The sequence below is a fragment of the Bemisia tabaci genome, chromosome 5, assembly GCF_918797505.1.
Source record: "Bemisia tabaci chromosome 5, PGI_BMITA_v3".
NCBI lineage: Eukaryota > Metazoa > Arthropoda > Insecta > Hemiptera > Aleyrodidae > Bemisia > Bemisia tabaci.
The window spans coordinates 22,182,619-22,203,112 of record NC_092797.1 but is presented as its reverse complement, the minus strand read 5'-3'; the positions used below and the strand labels follow the sequence as shown (position 1 = coordinate 22,203,112).

General features: G+C 39.4%; 1 protein-coding gene across 1 annotated transcript; it reads right to left on the bottom strand.

The window, feature by feature from the left end:
- Positions 1-355: 355 nt before the first annotated feature.
- LOC109036611 (3,4-dihydroxyphenylacetaldehyde synthase 2) lies at positions 356-15,759 on the bottom strand. Its single transcript, XM_072300428.1, has 12 exons — positions 15,553-15,759; positions 14,171-14,278; positions 9,589-9,709; positions 8,985-9,098; positions 8,498-8,617; positions 7,744-7,873; positions 6,789-6,937; positions 6,299-6,410; positions 5,670-5,787; positions 5,030-5,129; positions 2,564-2,764; positions 356-1,223 (listed from the first exon to the last, which is right to left on the bottom strand). Exons 2-12 carry the CDS (start codon positions 14,248-14,250, stop codon positions 966-968), a joined length of 1,503 nt encoding a protein of 500 aa, XP_072156529.1. The 5' UTR covers positions 14,251-14,278; positions 15,553-15,759; the 3' UTR covers positions 356-965.
- Between the last annotated feature and the right edge of the window lie 4,735 nt (positions 15,760-20,494).

Sequence of the window (20,494 nt, the reverse complement as noted above, 5' to 3'; positions counted from 1 at the left end):
ATTTTCGCTATGAGTAGGTTAAGTTGCAAACATCGTTTTTGAAGGAGCTCTGAGTAAGTTTGAGCTTCGAGAACCTGCTGTAGTTGTAGGATGCATGCTACGATTTTGTCTTCTTCAAAAAGTTTATTTCCTGATGCATATACAAAAAGATAAAAGCAAGGGGACTCACTTTGGGGATAATCATGAAAAGCAGCGAAGATAAGAAGAAATTTATATTTTTCTTGGTTATACAAATAAAAAAAAACAGTCCTTGTATGTAATGTGAGATTTCACACTTCACTTCCATAAGTGGCTGGTCACAAAAAAACTGACCGAAATAAATTGGTCATGGACGTCAAAATAAATAAAACATCACAGGGGTGTCATAATACTTTATTTTTGCAAGTATCAGAAGCCCATCTAGACAGAGTTTTTATGTTTACAGGCATTATTCGTGGAAAATTTTAACTCTTCCTCAACTGACTTTCAGTTCTTCTTTAAGAGCAAGCTTAAGGCAAAATAATATTTAACGTGCCAGCAGTTACTTCTTCATAGTTCAATCAAACTTTTGCTCCGATTTCCCTGTTTGATACAAGCTCTTAAACCCCAAAGATGGCTTTCGTGTCGATCTCCTTAGAAAATAAAATATGCAAGAATGAATGATAGGAAAATATACTTAGAGTTGCCAATTGTTTACGAAAGAATTAATTCACGGGTAAGAGAGGCACACGTAAAAGCGCTATTTTTATGGGTGAGCAAAAAAATGGGGGCCAAAGGCGAGGTGAAAATTTATTACTGATTACATTTCACGGAGTATGCGCCTTGTGCCTGTTACCCTATATGGAAAGTAATTACAAGTATTTTTTTTATGGTAGAAACCAGAAACACTTGTAACACTATAACACAAAAACGACATTTTAAATAAGGCGATGAGTGACACAGGTTATCTTGAGGCTCCCTCATCACTAATTATGAGATTTAGGTTCTTAAAAATCGATTTTTTCGTCAGATCCATTTGTCATCCGATGATCTTTTCCATTGACCATTGGCTCATTGTTATTTAATACGATCATTGCCTGTTCAGAAATTTCACTCCAAGCGAATTCAATATCTTTTTTCTCGGTTAATTGACTGTTGATGCAGAATCTTATGATGAGTTTATTTTGAGCAGTTGCGATAACCGTGAATATTTTCCTTCGCGCCATGAGACGATCATACAGCATTTTTGTAACATCATCCTCGCCCTGAAAAAAGGAGAAGAAAATACTTCTGAGTAAGTAAGCAAAAAAAAATAGGTACATATACATTACAAAAATATTTAGAAAACTTTTTGAAAATTACGAATGAAACAGACAATATCGGTACTTAAATGCAAAAATATTGTAAAGCTACTGGTATGCTAAATTCTGCAGTATTCAAATGTTATGAGCTTTTAAGTAATCTTTTGAATATATAAATAGAGGCATTTTTAAAATCCTGTAAAACGAACTGTTATTCAGTTTCCAAAATTGTTTTAAACTATCTTTGTAGTATTATGAGACTCATATTAATATCAGTATCAGTAATAAATCTTTTCTTTAATTGGACGTATTTCTATCAAACGGACCTAAGCGCCATTAGTCCAGGCGCCTGGTAAGTCTACCTGGAATTTTGGGTACACAGCGATTTTTTTGGCCTACTTTATGTTTTTTGGGTCGCTGAATCCGAATCTGAAGTTTCCGCACGCGTATCTGGTGAGCATTTTCCGCTATTTTGAAAAAATGGCCTAAAAAGGCCTTTTTTTGCGGTTTTTTTTATATAGCGGCTACGGATGAGGAAAAGTCCCGGATTTAGCTAATGTTTTGAATAGCTGACAAAATTTGGAAGAAAATGGTATATGAATATGCTAGGTTTGCTCAAAAATTGCGGAACCTCGCATCTCGGAACTTTGGAACGCTTCGGAACTTGGCTGACCGCGGCGAGCCGGATCGCGCGTTGACGGGTGCGCCGCGAAAACGTGAATAGGCGCGATGTTCACGATGCTGTATCTTCCTCAATTTTTAAGCAAACCTAACATATGTATACATCATTTTCTTCCAAATTATGTCAGCTATTCAAAACATTAGCTAAATCCGGGACTTTTCCTCATCCGTAGCCGCTATATTAAAAAAACCCGCAAAAAAAGGCCTTTTTAGGCCATTTTTTCAAAATAGCGGAAAATGCTCACCAGATACGCGTGCGGAAACTTCAGATTCGGATTCAGCGACCCAAAAAACATGAAGTAAGCCAAAAAAATCGCTGTGTACCCAAAATTCAAGGTAGCCTCATTTTTAGCTACCAGGCGCCTGGACTACATAGGATGAGGAAGGTAGAGGGGGGCTTGGATTGGCGGTGGAATCGGGCGTCCCGCTCATTCCGTCCTAATACTTGCAATGCTTTTCCATGGCGCTTAGGTCCGTTTGACAGAACGCGCTATCCGGCATTCTAAATTCCTCAAAAGGAACTCAAATGGGCGCTTAGTTCCGTTTGATAGAAATACGCCCAATTGACGCGCCATTTGAAGAGAAAATCAAACGGAAAGGTATAACTTACGGTCTTTACTTACTTTTAACCTGAAACAGACGAGGCCCATTCTAGGTGGCACGGAGAGCTCGAACCTTGGATCATTCTTCACTTTCTCGCTGAATTGAAGAGCAAGATCGATTTGTTTCCGCAAGAAAGCTTGAAGCCCATCAACACCATACACTCGCAAAGTGATCCAAACTTTGAGAGCGCGGAATCTCCTTCCGAGAGCGATTTGCCAATGCTGCAACAAAATGGTCATTTAGTATTACTTTCGGCTTTTGTTTTACCCACGCGTTGAAGTTCCTTAAACTAGCCGAGTAAAAGTGAGTTCAAAGCTGAAAGTCAGAGGGATTAATTAGCAGCACCCAGGCCCGCCACAAGGGGGGGGGGGGAGGGATACTGGGTCCCTGGTTCCGGGGCCCGTGCCACTAGTGAAAAACTACGACGAATTCACATGTAACCCTTGTCTCGTAAGGAAAAGTGAAAAATTTAGCCTACAAATTTCGCAAAAGGTGAATAAATTTTCAAAAACACATCGGGGCACTGTAGAATTTGTCTTACTTCTGTAAAGATTTCTATCTGTTTTCAAAATGTCTCGTATAGATTGATATTTTTAATAACTGCGTTTCATTTTCTTCCGTCGTCGGATGCCAAGAGTCTCCAGTCTGGGCATCCTCGACTGCAATGGCTCAACTTCCTAGCCATAGACGTACGAAAAGGGAATCCAGGGGGGCTTGAACCCCCCTAGAATTGAAAATAGTATCATCTGCCTCCCCCCCCCCCCGAAAAAATTTCCAGATGTTAGAATGAACAATCCGAAAGTATTTTGTGCTAAAAGTAAAAAAAAGGCGTAATTATTCTGCAGAGACTGATGGAAAATTTCCGTCTTAGGAGCTCCAAAATGCGTCCAAGTAGATTTAAAATTTTAAAAATTTCCCGGAAGAGGCCCTCGGACCCCCACTGTGCTCGGGGCCCGGGCCTTAAAACTGGTACCAGGGCCCGAGATGGGATGTGGCGGGCCTGGCAGCACCCCCCCCCCCCCTACCCCTCTTGAAGGATTTTTGTGGACCCTCCTTCGTGGGTCTTTTCCTCCTTCAAAATCTATTCCCTCCCTCAAAATCTATTATCGAAAGAAACGAGGAGTAATACCGCAAATTAAGATCGAATCTTTTTCCTGAATAGTTTAAAAAGGACAACTAAGTTAGTAACTTTGAACGTATGAAACTCATAAAACTGCTTATCGGTTCCCTGCTGCTGGGTTTGGGTCCGAGCTCCTCAAAAATGAATAGCTCTCTGGTGCTTTATTCGGAGGAAGCTCCTCGAAGGAAATGGATGCATCTGAACGATAGAGCGTGCACTGAACCCACTAAATTGCACTAGAAGTTAGTGCTTTAGAGAGACTGAGAGGAGGAAATGTACTTGCCGTGACATCGATGTAGAGAAAAATCTCAAAGGCTCTACATTGGCAACATGCGAAATTTTAGGTTTAAACATCATTAGTTGAAACATTAAAACATTTCACCATGTGAGCTGTAAGCTACTAATTTGTGAACTTTAATCATTGATATTATAATATAAAACCAGACAACTAATTATGATAATCCCACGTATGTGAGTGTATATTTAGTAAGCCTTTTGTTGAGTAATAATTAATTATTCAAATTACAAATCTAATGGTGTGGAAAAATTTAAAGGCGCGCGCGAAACCTAGCGGATTAGTTTCGAACTACACTCGGTTCTCGCAGTCACCCCCTCCCTCCCCTACTCACCCGCGGACTCCGTCGCCACGCTGTCTAGCGACTGGCGAAGTAAGATTCTTTGAACCACGCCGCGCCGCCAATTCGCAGAATCAGCTGATAGCGCTTAGCGCCTGGCGCCTTCTTTCAGTGTTTTCTCCTTCTTCCTCACTTGACCCACTGCCGCGAGTAAACAAAAGGACCACCCACGCTGAGCTCACGAAATTAGTGCTCATCCATTTGACACTTCCCTTGGTGCAATTAAGACGTATGATATACCATATCCGAGTAGTTTTTAACGGAGAACTCGAATCTGAACTCAGATTTTGAGTTTTGCAAACTTTTAACTCTGTAATTCATATAATCTAAGTTAAGAGACGTTATGGGGAGGTCTGTGATCATATTTTACTTTGTTTTTATTTTTATTGTTGTTCTTTTACTTTTTTAACAAATAAAACCTATTTGTCAGGTAAGTTTTGACTTAATTACTTTTCCAAGCACTAGCTACCTCTAAACATAGTCATACATATTAGTATTACGTCTATGCGATTGGTTTTATTTTCTTTTAATTTTTTGTTAATTTTTTTTTTTTTTTGGCTGCGGTGCTTTCTACATATAGTCTACCAGTCAAAAAACGCAACGCGCCGGGAGGGGTGGCAGGGGAGGAGATCTCCGCTTTTATGCAGTAGTGAAGAAAATAAATACATCTTCTCTGTGCATAAAAAAAGATAAACCAAACAAAAAAGAAAAATTAAACACGATTCCTTTACCATATAGTCGGGAGCTTTAGGGTTTTGTCCTTGCCGCTGATGCTTCAGGTAAATCCTGTCGACACTTAAAGATTGAACTAGATGCGAGGAGTCTTTCACCCTGAAAATGAATTTAAGAGAAAAATTAATTATGCAATCCTACAACTTTTTTTGTTATAACAGCCTTGTTTTTCAGAAATTTCTCACCCAAGATAGATTATAGAAAACAAATCTAACAATTTTAAAATTGTGAAACTATTTTGAAGCGTGTACTCTTATAAGAAATCTATTCTCAGTCTACCCAATATTTTCTGTAAATGCAGCAAGAAGTATATACATTGTTCGGGAGTGACCGTAAAATGCGTAACGCTCTAGGGGGAGAAAGGGTTTGACCCTGCGTTACGCTGTGTTACAAGGGAGAGGGGGTCAAAAATACAGAAAAACTACGTTACGTAATTTATGAACGCTCTCCCTAAGGATCTTGCGGAGGGAACATTTTGTAATTTTTAGGGGGAGGGTTGGCAGAGCGTTATGGATAAATTTCAGAAGAATGGAGATTGTTAAAAATCTGCCACTAAAGAATGGAGAAATGGCTCTTAAACTAGTATAGACATGTTTAAAATGATGACATTTTATTACAAGGACTTTCGGAGAAACTCACCACATTGCTGAGCAATCAAAATTTACCAATAGCCATTTATGGAGATTAAAATCGAAGGAATCCGCATATTTTAGTCCTGCCGCTAAATGTTTGTACTCTGGAAGCATCAGCGCAGCTCCTGAGGAATAAACAATCCACCCAAAATTATTGAAGCCTATGTGGGTTGCTAAATAGAGCGGTTGCTAATGGATCGTTTTTTGAAAATTTTTAAACTAGGTCAGATCAGCAGCCGCTATTTTCAATTGATCTAAGTTACCTCTTACTCCAATCCTAGATTGGAAGAAAAATGCGCTGCTTTACCACTTGGTACGTCAAAAATGTGGCTGAAAATCTCTAGATGTTTACTTGACTGCCCTTCTGTTTCAATTTGCATTCCCAGGATTTAAAGTTAACTTCAGAAGCAGTCTCGCCAACATCTATAGAGATCACCGGACACATATTTGAATTTGACATCCAGGATGCTTTCTTAGCACTTTTTGGGGGGTAAAATTTCTGTGGATAACCAATTACATCGTCTCAGATGTAAGGGGAATACATCTACAAACCAAAGCTGCAACTATATTTTTCTAAAATTTTCAGACATTTAGCAGATAATTTGGAAATGCATCTGAAGAAATTTATACACCCACCTGCGTATGCTGCATCTACGTGCAACCATATGTCAAATTTGTTACAGACTGGTCCAATTGATTCCAAATCATCTATACTACAAGTTCCAGTTGAACCAAACGCCGCTACTACCTGTGAAATCAATCAAAAATCACTCTCATAATAAATATAATTCTATACACACTGCTCATTGTGACATAAAACGGAAGAAACTTGTTATAAGGATTGGAAATTCTATTGAAAAATTTCATGAAATTTCAGACGGCTGTATTTTTTAAAAATACGAAACATTCATTTCAGAGGTGGAGTATATAATTCTTACCACAAAGAACCAAATATTGCAAAAAAAAAAAAAAAAAAAAAAAAAAAAATCCCCTCTTATTTCATTTAGCTCTGGACTATTATTTCACAGACAAAATACGAGTGATAATAATGGGAAACTGAAGCTTTAAAACAACATTGAAGGAAATTTGAAAGTAGAAAGAATACAATATTTGCATCAATGCTTACGAAGCATGGTATGAGGCCATTCGCTATATCAACTTCAACAGCTTCCTGTAAAGTATCAGCGGCAAGCTCGCCTTTTTCATTCGAAGGTAGGATTCTTATCGGCATGGATCCAACTAGCCCGGCTTTTTCTACACTCGAATTAGCTTGATCTGTAAAAATTGGAAATATGAGAAGTTAACACGTTTCATTGTTTTGAATCATATGAGACCGTCCATGAGAAACGGCCCGGGATCTTACAAAACAGAGCACAATCTCGATATTGAGTTGTTGGTATCAGAACACGACAAAGGGCTCTACAAACATGATCTGTACGATCACAATGTAGATTCGAGAAAAAGCTTTTAAAAATCTTATTTGCCATGTTCAGGGTACAAAATTGCAGGATTAACGTGCAAATTCACGCTTTTTATTGCCACAGTAATGAACTGGACTGTTAGCGATTTGTTTTTTAGGACATCAAAAACAGTTTTTCATCGAAATTTTAGAATCCGATTTTTTCACCCAAATCGAAAAAAATTGGTTTAGCGAGAATTTCGTCTTTGGTAAAATAAGAATGCTTTTTTCGTGGCAGCTTGCTGATTTGTACACAAAAGGAGAATATAAAGACATTTATTTGATCGTTGGATAATTGTGTTCAGAGCAAATCAGGAGTATTTCAATCATATCATGCGGAAACCAATGTTGCTTATGAGAAAGGCAAGATACAAGAAAAAAGGAACTGGAGCGAGGAAATTGAGGAGACTGGGAGGTGGGCAGAGGAGATTGGGGGCATAGACATGCTACTGCGACCTAAAAATCAACACAAAAATTTTACGAATTGGACACAGCAAAATTCTCTTTAGATGAAAATCAGTTCTAAAAATTTAGAAAAATGTCTCAGATTAGGATTTTTGTTCAACTCAATATGCAAAGGTGTGCATTATTACATTCTCTATGGAACTTGAGAGTTACATACCTGAGGTATATCCAACAAGTTTCGCCCTGATATCGTTTTCATTACTATTTATAGTATTTTGACATATTTTCCTAATAGTCCGACCTTTTGCTGCTAAGAGTGCAATGACTGTTGCCTCGCTTGCTGAGCCCTAGGACAAAAACAATTTAAAAATTTGTTTTAAAAAAATTCTAAAAATGTTGCAATTAGTTTTGTGTGAAACTTCGTGCTTGGTAAAATGGTAACTTATCGCAGTTGAACTCCGATGTATATAATTTACCTTCAAATCGCAGGATAGGCAAATACTGCGCCGTTAGGCGCAAAAAATGTATGCCATATTGACTGGGTGTTGAAATAAGCTACGGTTATATGCGTCCACTAGCTGCCCTTTTTGCTCTAATCAGTTGTATGCATTTAAAATTTGGGTTAAATTAAAAAAAAATGAAGAAGGAGACAGTAATTTTTTGAATTATATGCGCAATATTTTAATGCGTAAGTTAAAGTGATCTGAGCTCATTGGGTTCTGGTTCGGAGTTTTAGTGCAATTCATTTTGACACGAAGTTACTGTCGATTCAAGCCCTTCACAATGTAAATTTCCGCGGCTATTCTCGGGTTTTTTCATGAAGATTGTTCAAACGTCTAATGCGATGTTGTTTTACAGACAAACTGAATGCTTTGCAAATATTTTAACTATCTTAATGACTTCTGATAGCTACAAATTCCCAATGACTCACGATCGAATAGGTATTGCAACACATTAAACCTGGAACATACCTGGATGACTCCTCCCCCTCTGCCACCCTCCGAGAAAAGAAAATCCTCGGGAAGATTGAGTAATTTACCCAACCAGTTCATCATTGCAACTTCTAATTCGGTGCAAACTGGGCTTGTAATCTGGAAAAATTACAAATTCAATTTTAATATTTAGAATTAGAAATATTATCCGTGATTGTAATATTACTTATCATATTGCAGATCAAAATTTTCCTTCACATCAATTAAATAGATAGGTTAATTTAAATGAGTGCGCCCATTGTATCCTTCTTTATTTCTTGAAAACTTATATTCTAGGTCACCCAAGTGTGCATAGAACAGGATTTTAATTTTTGGCCTTCAAACTTTTTCATCTCCTCGTATTTGAATTTGGATGTTGGAATGATGTCATTGAACTAGAGAAAATGACATTATAATCTAAACTTTTGATTCATTTCCCATTTAATTTTAGTTGGCCTAGAAAAAAATCTGTGTAAGGAATACTTACCCACGAAAAGCCAAGATTTCCAAAACCAGCGGCTAACATTTCTCCTATAATACTGGGGTAAGAACTAGCGGCTGGGTAATATGCGTGACATCTGGGAGATTGCCAATGAGTCATCTGTTAAAAGAATAAATAAAAAGAAGTAATCGTGAAAATTATAAGTTTCTTGCTCCATAATAATGAGACTATTTTTCCAACTTTCTGTCTAATCCATAGAGACACTTCTCTGCACAGGGACTCTAATGGCACATACACTATTACAAAAATGAACCAGAAATAGTAGTTCCTTGTGGCAAAATGTTGTTCAATTACTAACAGTTGTCCTTAGCTAAATAATCATATCTTTCTACATTTTCTCTGACTACCCCTCGCATTTTGAACGCGATGCTGTTTTATTTTAAAGAGTTCAATAGCTGTGCGTTCAATCAGGTTCGGTAAGTATGTAGAAATAAAGGGGGGGGGGGGAGGAGGGTTTTTGAACGTCAGCAAGCAGATATGTTTTTTCGACTGGAAAGTGATAAAATACTGTGGTGATTTAAGAGTTACTACACTGCCTGCTTATTTGTCATAAATTCAGCGCTGATGTTGAACATAAATTTTGACTTACTCCTGGCATGATTGTCTTCTCTACATCTGCCAGAACGTCTTCCCATTTGTCACCCTTGTCTGGAAGCCTATCCGGAATGAGACCGTGTAGATAACCGGGCTCTACATCTGGCAGAACAGACCTGACAGAAAAACAATACAAATTAAAATAGTCGATACCTATATTGCAAAATTATGCTTTTTTAGGAATGATATTATTTCTACATTATGTTATCTTTCTGTAGAAAATGTGTGGCAAATATCTCCGTTGGATTAACAATCTTGCGGTAAAAAATGGTAACGCTTTTTTTAAAAAAACGGCGATCTGCAAGAATTCTGTTGATAAAAATGTCTAAAAACTGCCGGGTTTCTTCAGAGTGAAAGTTGCAAGCGTTGGCAAAATTGCGCAGTCCGAGGATTGGTCGATATTTTTGCCTAGTGCTTTAAATAGGCAGCCAGACCACGGACTAGCCGGAAAAAAGTCTAAAAATTGCGCCAATGGGGCCGGTAGTCAGCTTCAAATTCAATCTGTGCGCTAATCGACTAATGTCTCTCACAAATGCTAGACTGACTTGAATGCGGCGCCTTGATGCAACTATTCGTGTTCTACGAATGTGCGTGTTGCCTGTACAAAAATTGAAGGCGCTCCCGCTTTTCTCACTTCCTCAGCAATGCATGGAACTTTTGAGTTGTACCTAGCAACCGGATATGAGAGAGTTCCCAGGGACAATATTGCCAATTAGTGACAAGAGGCCAGAGCATCCAAGGCCAATTATTCGATTATCATATCGACCTACAAATTCTTTCCTGGTTGATTCACTGATGGATGGGATCTACTGAAAAGGTCTAGAGAGACTCAAAACGTCACAGATCTCTCGGTGTGACCCTGGCTTAGTACTCCAATGCATCTGCTTAAGCTGAAAGCTTCCCCACCCCTCACAGCCTGACACCGATACTTATTAGAGTTCAATTTTATTTATCTAATGAACCTCGTTATCCCGGAGACCAGTGTGGACCCAGCACTATTCTACTACTTTGTTGCACATTAAGGGAAGAGGAGCTTGATATAATTAAGGAGAAAATTGAAGTTCTAAGTTTCGCTATTGAAAAATGGTTTTAAGTGCATTTTCTGCTTTAAAGAAACACTGATAATTAGGAACACCGGTGGAAGTCATGGAAGGTCAAAAACTTACATGTAAAGGGTCGAATAAGACAGATTTTTCTGTTGTTAAAAGCGTTATGAAGTTTTACCTAACCGTGATCATGGTCAACTTGGTAGGGTTAAAATGTAGACTTCAAAACGGATAAAACCGACCCAAACAAGTAATTTGTACTAGAAGTTGCTAAAGTGACAAAAATTACAAGTATAAGTGACTTAAATACTTGCCCGCAAAAATTTTCCTACGGAATAAGGTCAAATGAATCGCTTTACCTCTCAAAATATGGAGAGCTCTTTAACAATCACTGTGCAAAAAGAAGGATCCTTCAATCAATCATATGAATACTCTCGTACAAAAGCAGACAGAGAGATATAAGTATCGCACATTATAGTATTATCTCACTATTGCGTTATACAGTGCATAATTACGGAGTCTCGCGCCGAAATATAGTTTATTTTTAGAATTTGTCTCCTCATTGTCAGAATAATGGAGGTATTGCAAATTATCGCCTGGTCGCGTGCGCAAAATTGTCGAACTATCTTTTTGAAAGTGACTGCGCAGAAATTATCGTCACCCCCTGTGAATAGCCGAGAGGAAATTATCTTGCACTGCGTGAAGACTGGAAGAGTGTCCTGAACGAATTCCTTCATTTAATAACCAATTTCACAGATTCAACGGGCTCGCACAGCCGAGGAACATGCATGCGCTGTAATTCGGTTCCGGTATACATAGTTGTCCAACGGTTGCCAAACATCAAATCTCAAAATGTTATAATGCGACACGTGTCGTAACAAGTTCCGATAGCGTTTTATTTTTATTCAAAAGACTATATTATACGTTCCAACCCTTTTGTTTGTCAGTGACGCAAACTCAGTGGCTTTTGAGTGGCCGAAAACCGACATGGCAAAACTAACTAAGCGGAGACAAGAATTTCATCACATGAATCTTCTTGTAGAGAAGCAACGTCACCGAATGAAAAACGATCAGTCTGATCAATCACAGTTTCGATTCACTCGTTTAAGAGGGTTTAAAATGAATACTTGAAAATTAGACGGTGAAGTTCATACTGCCTTCAAAGGAACCTTACGCAACCTGCACAATAAAGCTAAAGATGCAAAACTATCAAGATTATTGTTGTAAGGGCCAAACGAAGGAAAACCACTCGAAATTTCGTACAACAATGATTGATCAAATGCAGGGACGGATTTAGGGGGTGACCACATGGGTCGTAGCCCATGGCGGCAAATTTAGGGGGCGACAAATGTTGCAATTTTTCAAAAGTAGGTATCAAAAAGAAATCGGATGCAGAAAAAAAATTATTAACGAGAAAAGGCGACAAAATCTCTCATTTCATGAGATTTAAGTATAGTAATTTCTAATTCGTTCGTGTTTCGGTGATACATGAGACAGCGCCTTTCATTAGTCTAGTTGAGAGAGAAACCATGAAAACACACAATTTGGCCTGGTACGGCACTGTGCAGAGAGCAATGATGACGAGGACTTGGGATGGAATGGAGAAGCCCTCGTCCTCGGCGCGCCGGTCAGCATGAAACACATATGTATTAGCGCCTACAAGACTCCATGAATACTTCACGCATTGCGTCAAATGTAGTGCGGTTAGCAGCGGTCGCGCGGTCGGCGTGAAACGCATAGCGCCTACAAGACTGTAGGGATACTTCACGCATTGCGCCAAACACAGTGCGGTTGGCGCGGTGCCGGAAATTAAAATTATGAAACCACATTCATGTTTATTCTTTCATATTTTTTTCGTTCAATTCTTATAAATGAAACGCCTTCTCCACACAGAGATAGGTTTACGGAACTTAACTTTCGCGCAAAGTTCCGTGAACTTTTGCCAGTGTTGACAGGGCTTTCAAAAAAAATGTGCCTAACACGAGTAAACGCGTCTTTTGCACCCCTCCTCCTCCGGCACGTTCACTTGATGTTTTGTATCGATGTTTCAAAACGAATGAGAAGGGGCGGTAAAATACAGGCGGCCCATGGGCGGCAAGTAGGTAAATCCGGTCCTGATCAAATGTCTTTGAAAAATAAATAATGCGCTAGAAAATCAGAACTGTGTGCTTGAGGACATTTATTGTATAAGATTTTAATTAATAGAAAACATAAGACAGTTTTTTACGAAGAGAGCCGAAAGTTAATGAAAGTTAACTTTATTTTGTTTATCTGTAAGCTCAGCGACTGCATGAATTTTCATTTCGTTCCATAACAATTCGTTCTACTGTTCTACTGGGACAATTTTCATGATATTTGTAGCTATTGACGAGTGAAGGTCCCTATATAAGCCCGCTTCATTTACATTAACTCATGCATGAGGACCCTCAAAGCTGTCCTCAGAAGGCGCCTCGCGTCCTCTGCGGCATGAGACGTGTATAGCAGCCAGGGGGCGCCACCTCCTAATATTTTTATATTCTCAATTTCAATGTGGTGTATTGATTTGACATCTGGGATAAATAGGTCAACGAGAAAATCAGATTTTGTGCTACGATACTACAGTGGACTATCGATAATTCGAAATTGAAGGGAATCGGCTTTTTCTTCGAATTAGCGAGGTTTCGAAATAAAGAGAGTTCGAATTAAAGAGATTCCATGTAGAAAAATTTCGAATTAGAGAGGTTCGAATTATAGAGGGAAGGCGCCATCTGAATTCGAATTATAGAGGGGCAAATGGACGGATTTAAGCCTAAAGGTCTTTAGCTCAAAGGTCAAGCTCTTTCAGACACCCAGGAACATGAACAGTTGACTTCGAATTGTAGAGGGAATGTACCGTCTTATTTCGAATTATAGAGGGAGGGCCATACTTACTTCCCACATTTCGAATTACAGAGAGAATTTTCGTCGCAATTTCGAATTATAGAGGGCCAAGCCAGCTTTAAAATTTCGAATTGACGAGGGGAGAAAAATACATTGATTTTCTTCGAATTATCGAGAGATTTTCAAGGGAAACAGACTTTCCTTCGAATTAACGAGGTTTTCGAATTATCGAGGTTCGAATTATCGAGAGTCCACTGTATATCTACATCAGCAACGCGTGTTCCTCCTGACCACCTCCACCTCCTGACGCGATGTCTGATTGATAAGAACTACAAAATTGTACTACACTTTGCACTACTAAGGATCGAAATATTTTTTTATTGCTTTTAGCAGTCTTCGCTCTCGAGAACAAAATAAGGAAATTTCAAAACAATCCGCTGATACTAGCGGAAGGTGAACATGCGGCGATGGTATGTTAGTAGGTAAATTTAAGTTTTCCAGCGAATCCCTGGGTCTATTCTCAAAGTCTTTGGCTTGTTTTGAAGCTGAGAGTACGTCTGTTACGATCATTGACCACCGACCTGATTTTTTGTTGTTGTTCAGTAGGTGTGAAATAGGGAAATTTACTTTTCGTATGACCTCTTTTTTATGTGGCTTACATGGAATGCTTACCTGTCTCTAACATTATCCAGATAATCTGCAATGAGATCCACAGCCGCTTTCCCAAACTCTCTGAACTGCGCAGAATCCATATCTGGTCCTTATTAAATGCGAAATGAACTGGGCAAACACATTATAAACGAAAATTAATATAAGATCATAATAAGTACCGAAGTTTAACGAAAAATCGAACTTTCAAGTTGGAATGCAATTATTATCACATTTAAAATAAAACGATCAGTCAGGTCTGAAACTGGCATGCTTCTTTACCTTCCATTTCTCCGTGGAATTATTATTATCATCACTTTACAACCTCGCTAATAATCTGCTGATTCACGATAGAATTTAATTTCCTTGTCTAGTGTAGGTAGTGTTGTGTGTTACTTGTCTAAGTGTCCAAGCAGAGTGCTCTCCCACAAATCCCTAGAAACTACTTCACATAGACCCACGGCCACCAAACCCACACTCCCTTGACAAACACCCACTAATAAAACCCCCTCTGCACTGTTAAAAATAATATTGGCTCTGAGAGATTTTTGAAATGTTCTATATTGAAACTGAATCTGCTTGTGAGTTAACATAACTTTTGACCGGGAAGGCTTGCCGTAAAAAATGGTAACTTTCATCACACGTTGACTTATTTCTTTCAGAATCCGCGTCAATTATTCGGAAACTAAGAAATTCACTCAGATGCTGACATTCCTTTACGAATCTATTTCGTTCATCAGTGAGCAAGGAATCTTCTCTGCTGCTGAAATGTATTCAGTGCGACTCTCTCAGAAATCTGACTGACTCAAGGAAATGTTCTTAACACTAAGTCTGAGTGATTTTCTTTTTTACAGTATAGGTTGTCCGACACACATATTTATTCAGCTGCACTTCTTATCCTTTCAAAACACCAAATGCTGAGGAAATAAGCGTGGAAATTGCGAAGGGATGCGAGAAATTTTCTCACATCTCCTCACACTCACTTGCGCATACTCCTCCAATCATCACACAAAGAATTAAAATTTGCCTCATCGGAATCTTCAAAAGCGAATGGAAAAATAGATTCCATTTTGCAAAAAGGAACCAAGAGCATTCCAATGTTGCTCGGGTTACATTCTTTGCAATAAAATTACTGATATCATGCAAACAATTACATTTAAAAAGGTAATTTTCTTCTTGAATTTATAGTTTATTGGGAGTAAAGATAAAACTTAGTTAGATGTTCAGTTTATATTTGCGAGGTAAACAAAGTTGCGCCATCTTAGCGACATCGGCATGATCTCGGTTCCTTTTTGCAAAACCCAATCCAAATCTCTCAAGACGCAAGACACCTCACTTGACAAGATATAAACGCTTTACATTTTTCTAGTGGCTCTGAAAAAATATTTCGAAAAAAAACTACTCACACACTATTGATATCAAAAATTACAAGTCGGCGAATCGGTTTCCCGGATCGAGAGCGGTCAATCCGCGAATCACTCGGCGAAGAACTCGGCGTGATCGACGGGGCAACACGTGTCGTCGGGATGGAAAGCGAAAGGAAAAGCGGCGCGCCGCGACGTCTGAGGAAAAGAGGCGACCACTAATTGGCTGCCATTGTCAAGGTGCGTCGCGACGCTCCCACCACCGCATCGCCACCGCGCGCCGCGTCGCGAATCCGCGAATCCCGCGCCTCCAAATTGGTGGGGGTCCCCGGACACACGCTGCGGACATACCGCTAGGTGCGTAACCCTGTCACACGCGCCGGGAAAACGCCGTATCAACATCCAGGCGTTGCCAAATTTCCCCGGATACAACACGAATTTCCTGAAAAACTTGAGGATACACTCATTGGCGGATCCAGAAAATGGAGATGCTGCATGTGTGAGGGATTTGCGATTTGACCATTGATTCTTACGTAAACGTTCGCGAGAAACACGATAGTGTCACTGGTTTTCTCTGAAATCATCTTCCAAGCTCAAAAAAAGCTCTCAAAGTGAGGCCGAAATGGAGGGGATATCCCACCCAACCCAGAGAGTCCACCTCTACATCAAAACAAACTCTCCATGCAAAAATAGGGAGCAAATACATTAGCAGGGTTGCCACTTTATTTGGGAACTCCAAAACTGAAAACACGGCAACCCTGCTAATGTATTTGCTCCCTAACTTTGCATGGAGAGTTTGTCTTGATGTAGACGTGGACTCTCAGGGTAGGGTGGGATATCCCCTCCATTTTGGCCTCACTCTGAGAGCTTTTTTGAGCTTGGAGGATGATTTCAGAGAAAACCAGTGGCACTATCGTGTTTCTCGCGAACTCTTACTTAAGAATCGACAGTCAAATCGCAAATTCCTCACACATGCAATATCTCCATTGGCAACATTGTCTTTTTAACATTTAAACCTATGAGACTGTATCGATTCTTGAAGGGGCCCGCGGTGCTTCAGTAAAAATCGATTATTTAGCATAGATTCAAATGGAGGCAATCCGGCGTTGCCAAATTGCTGGATCCGGCTCTGGTGAAAAATCGAAGAGTGAAATGGAGAGCTCTTGCAAGTGTGTGAGGGATTTGTGATTCAAAATCTTGCTTTCGCGTGAAATTTTCATGAGAAACTCGATGGTGCCACTGGTTTTCTCTGAAAAGAACTCCAAAACTCCAAAAAGCTTTTAAAAATTGGAACCTTAATGAAGGGAATATCCCACGCTATCCTGAAAGTCCCCCTCTAATGTATATCTAGTCAAACTCTCCTTGCAAAGATAGGGAGCAAATGCGTTAGCAGGGTTGCCATGCTTTCAGTTTTGGAATCCCCGAACAAAGTGCTTAACTTTGCTGGATAAGACAATGGTGTATTAGAACCTCCCTTAGTCACAATATACACCATATGGCAGGGCCGGATTTAAGGGATGGCCACATGGGCTGCGGCCCATGGCAGCAATTTTTGCAATTTTTTTGGAATGTGGTATGAAAGAAAAGCGAGCTCAGAAAAAAAAATTACAAACGAGAAAAGGTGACAAAATCTCTCATTTCCTGAGGGTATGATAATTTCTAATTTTGTCGTCTTTCAGTGATACCGCACCATTAATTAGTCGAGTTAAGAGATAGAAACCAAACACGCAATTTGGCCTGGAATGGTGCGGCGCAGGGAGCAATGATCACGAGGACTTGAGAAGAAAAGGAGAAGCCCTCGGCGCGGCGGTCAGCGTGTAACACATTAGCGCCTACAAGACTGCATGAATACTTCACGCATCGCGTCAAAGACTGTGCGGTCAGCAGCGGTCGGCGGGAAACGCATAGCGCCTACAAGACTGCATGAATACTTCACGCATTGCATCAAACAGTGCGGTCAGCGTGAAACGCATAGCGCCTACAAGACTGTAGGAATACTTCACGCATTGCGCCAAATACAGTGCGGTCAGCGCGGCGCTGGTTAAAATTATTAAACCACATTTATGTTTGCTCTATCATAATTTTTTCGTTCATTTCTTATAAATGGAAGGCCTTGTCTACACAGAGATACGTTTACGGAACTTAACTCTCGCGCAAAGTTCCGTGAACTTTTGCAAGTAGTGTTGACAGCAGGGCTTCGCAAAAAATGTGTCCAACACGAGTAAATGCGTCTTATGAACCCCTTCCCCTCCGGCACGTTCACTTGATGGTTTTTATTGATGTTTCAAAACGAATGAGAAAGGGGTGGCAAAATACATGGGCGGCAAGTAGGTAAATCTGGCCCTGCCATATGGTAAAGGTACTAAAAGACTTCCTAAAAAGAGGCACTAATCAACTATGACATCGCGATCCTAATTTTTTTTTAAATTGTCAGTGAAAATTCTCCAAAATTTTTTTGGCATACCTGAAAATTTCAATGAAAAAAGAGGCGTTTATTGACAGAAATTTGGTACCGTCTGAATGTCCATATGGCGTTTTTCCTCTGCACGAGAGAATTGCGTGAGCATATCGTCGAAGCAAGGGCGATCACGTGCTTCTGCTCCGCCATTGACACCGCATATCAAGGATCCATCAGATCATTGGTATTACTTAATCGCGGTCCGGATGAAGAGCTATGAGTTAATCTGATGTGCTAAGGAAGAACGCCGTATGAATAATCGAGAGTTGCCAAATTTCCTTCCATAAAATGATTATTTTCAAGGAAAGTTACGAATATTTTTCTTTGAAACTTTAAGGAGCTTTAGGTGGAATTGCTGACAAAATCATCTGAAAAAACTGGGAGAAAAATATTCAGAAGTTTACCAGGAAATTTGCGTCTTATCAAAGGAAATTTGGCAACACCTGAAGATTCATACGGCGTTTTTCCTTAGCGAGGCAGTGATGGTCACGGTCCGGCCCTGCTTCTCGGTTCCTTATTTTGTAACGTATTTAAAATCCAATTCGGTCACCTATTATAAAAACTTACGTGCGGTTAGAGTCCTCGCCAAAAAAGTTTACTCGTTTCTAGATTGTGACAGAGGATCGTCTGACGTCACTTTTACATGTAAAGTAAATGCAAGAAGCAAGATGGCGGATCATCTGTCGCAGTTTAAAAGTTCGTAAAATTATTTGGCGTGGACTCTAGTATTGTCGTCTCAATCCATCCAGTATGTAGAGGAACTGTGCCGCAGTACTACTCTGTGATTGATCTGCGAGTTTTATGCTTTTGTGGAGCCATTGATGCCCAATGTGAACAAACAAGATGATGATCGAGTCCTAGGCGTGATAAGAATTTTTTTCATTTTCAATTTCTGAGATGACATCGAAGTAAACTTCGATGGATATTTTGGCCAGGATTGCACCTGTCCTATAGGTTAATTTTTTCTGTTCAAGATTTTCACGTTCGCCCCTAAAAGTCCCATGAAAGGCATCAGGAAGTGCGGCAATACTCTTCTTTTATAGGTGCTCTATATAAATGGTCTTGCAGAATAATTGAATCAAAATGTGACCCAAGTCTCTGCATATGGGAAGTTGAGACGTCTTTGGTGCTGACCATTGATGGTTTCAAAAATTACACAGTTCATAAAATGTTTCATAATTTTTGATCAACTCAATCTCTACTTTGTTTCTCATTCTCTCATTTCTTATTTTTTTATTCCTTTTCTCATTTCGTTCGCCTTATCATACCCTTCGTTCCCTAGTTCATTCCAGCGGTTAATTTTTGCAACTTGTGAAAGTGCTAACTTTCTGACCGTTTACATCGTGGGAGTCAATCAGAGACGAAGAAACGAGAGGTACGCAGAAATTGAGTACAAATGGCTAAACTGTTCCTACAGAGAATTTTTGGCGTAGCTGGACAGAATATAGTTACTGTATGATGATAGACTAAAGCTCAGGTCTCGACATCTGGGAATAAAATGAGGAAAAACGCAAGAACCAACTTCATAACATACAGTGTTTTGATTGTCAATCTTAATGGGAATTAGGAAAATGTTTTAATAACAAACGTTATCTTGCTACCTTGAATTATTGGTGTAGGTACTTGAACATGAACATGACCGTGAAATTCAAATTGGCAACTTTTTATCTTTCCGCAACGACCTCGTGTTGCATTAGTTTATCAATACTATTTTCGGATTTTTACTTCAGGGATCACTTTTTGAGAATTTTCCATGCATGCGGTTGTTAAGTGGCGTAAGTGCTTCATACTTAGAGCCAGACGATCGTTATTGATCATCCTTGAATATACAGACACAAATAAACATTTAATCAATTACTCGAGAGCCGCGAAAGTAAGTTAATATAAGAGTAATTCATTGAAGATAATTTCTCTCTATAATCTACTATGCATGAAAGAAAATTGCAACCTTTTCTTTAAAAAAAATTTGCCATGCCTATTTGATTCACTTAAAATAATGGAGGATTTTACCTTTTACCTTTACCACGGTGTTACACACGTAACGCAGATCTGCACTCCTCCTACATAAATTAAGTAAATCTACCCTTAAGTTAGCTTTTGGTGATGGAACTCGGATGAGGAATTGCTATCTTGCTTCAATTTTTCATCTTAATTTTTCGAAAACTCAGCGCAACGCATTGATTTCAGCGTTACGTGTAATGCAGATCTAGACCCCTCTCTCCCCTTAACGCACTCGTAATACAGCCTTCGACCCCCTCTCTCCAGAGCGTTACGTATTACATGAGCGGCCACTATGTTTCGTGTTTAGTATCGAAAACAATCCTCAACCAACTCGAAGATTTTCTGCTCTTTTAATCCAGAACATGCGCAGATTTTTTTTCGGTAAATATGGACAGTGACTAATATGGTACAGCCGGCGATTTGAAAGAATGTATACAATGAAATTGAGTCACCTGCGAAATATATTGGTCACTTGACGTTTCTCACGAAAAACATAATTGATTTTTCCGATCATTTATAGTTTAC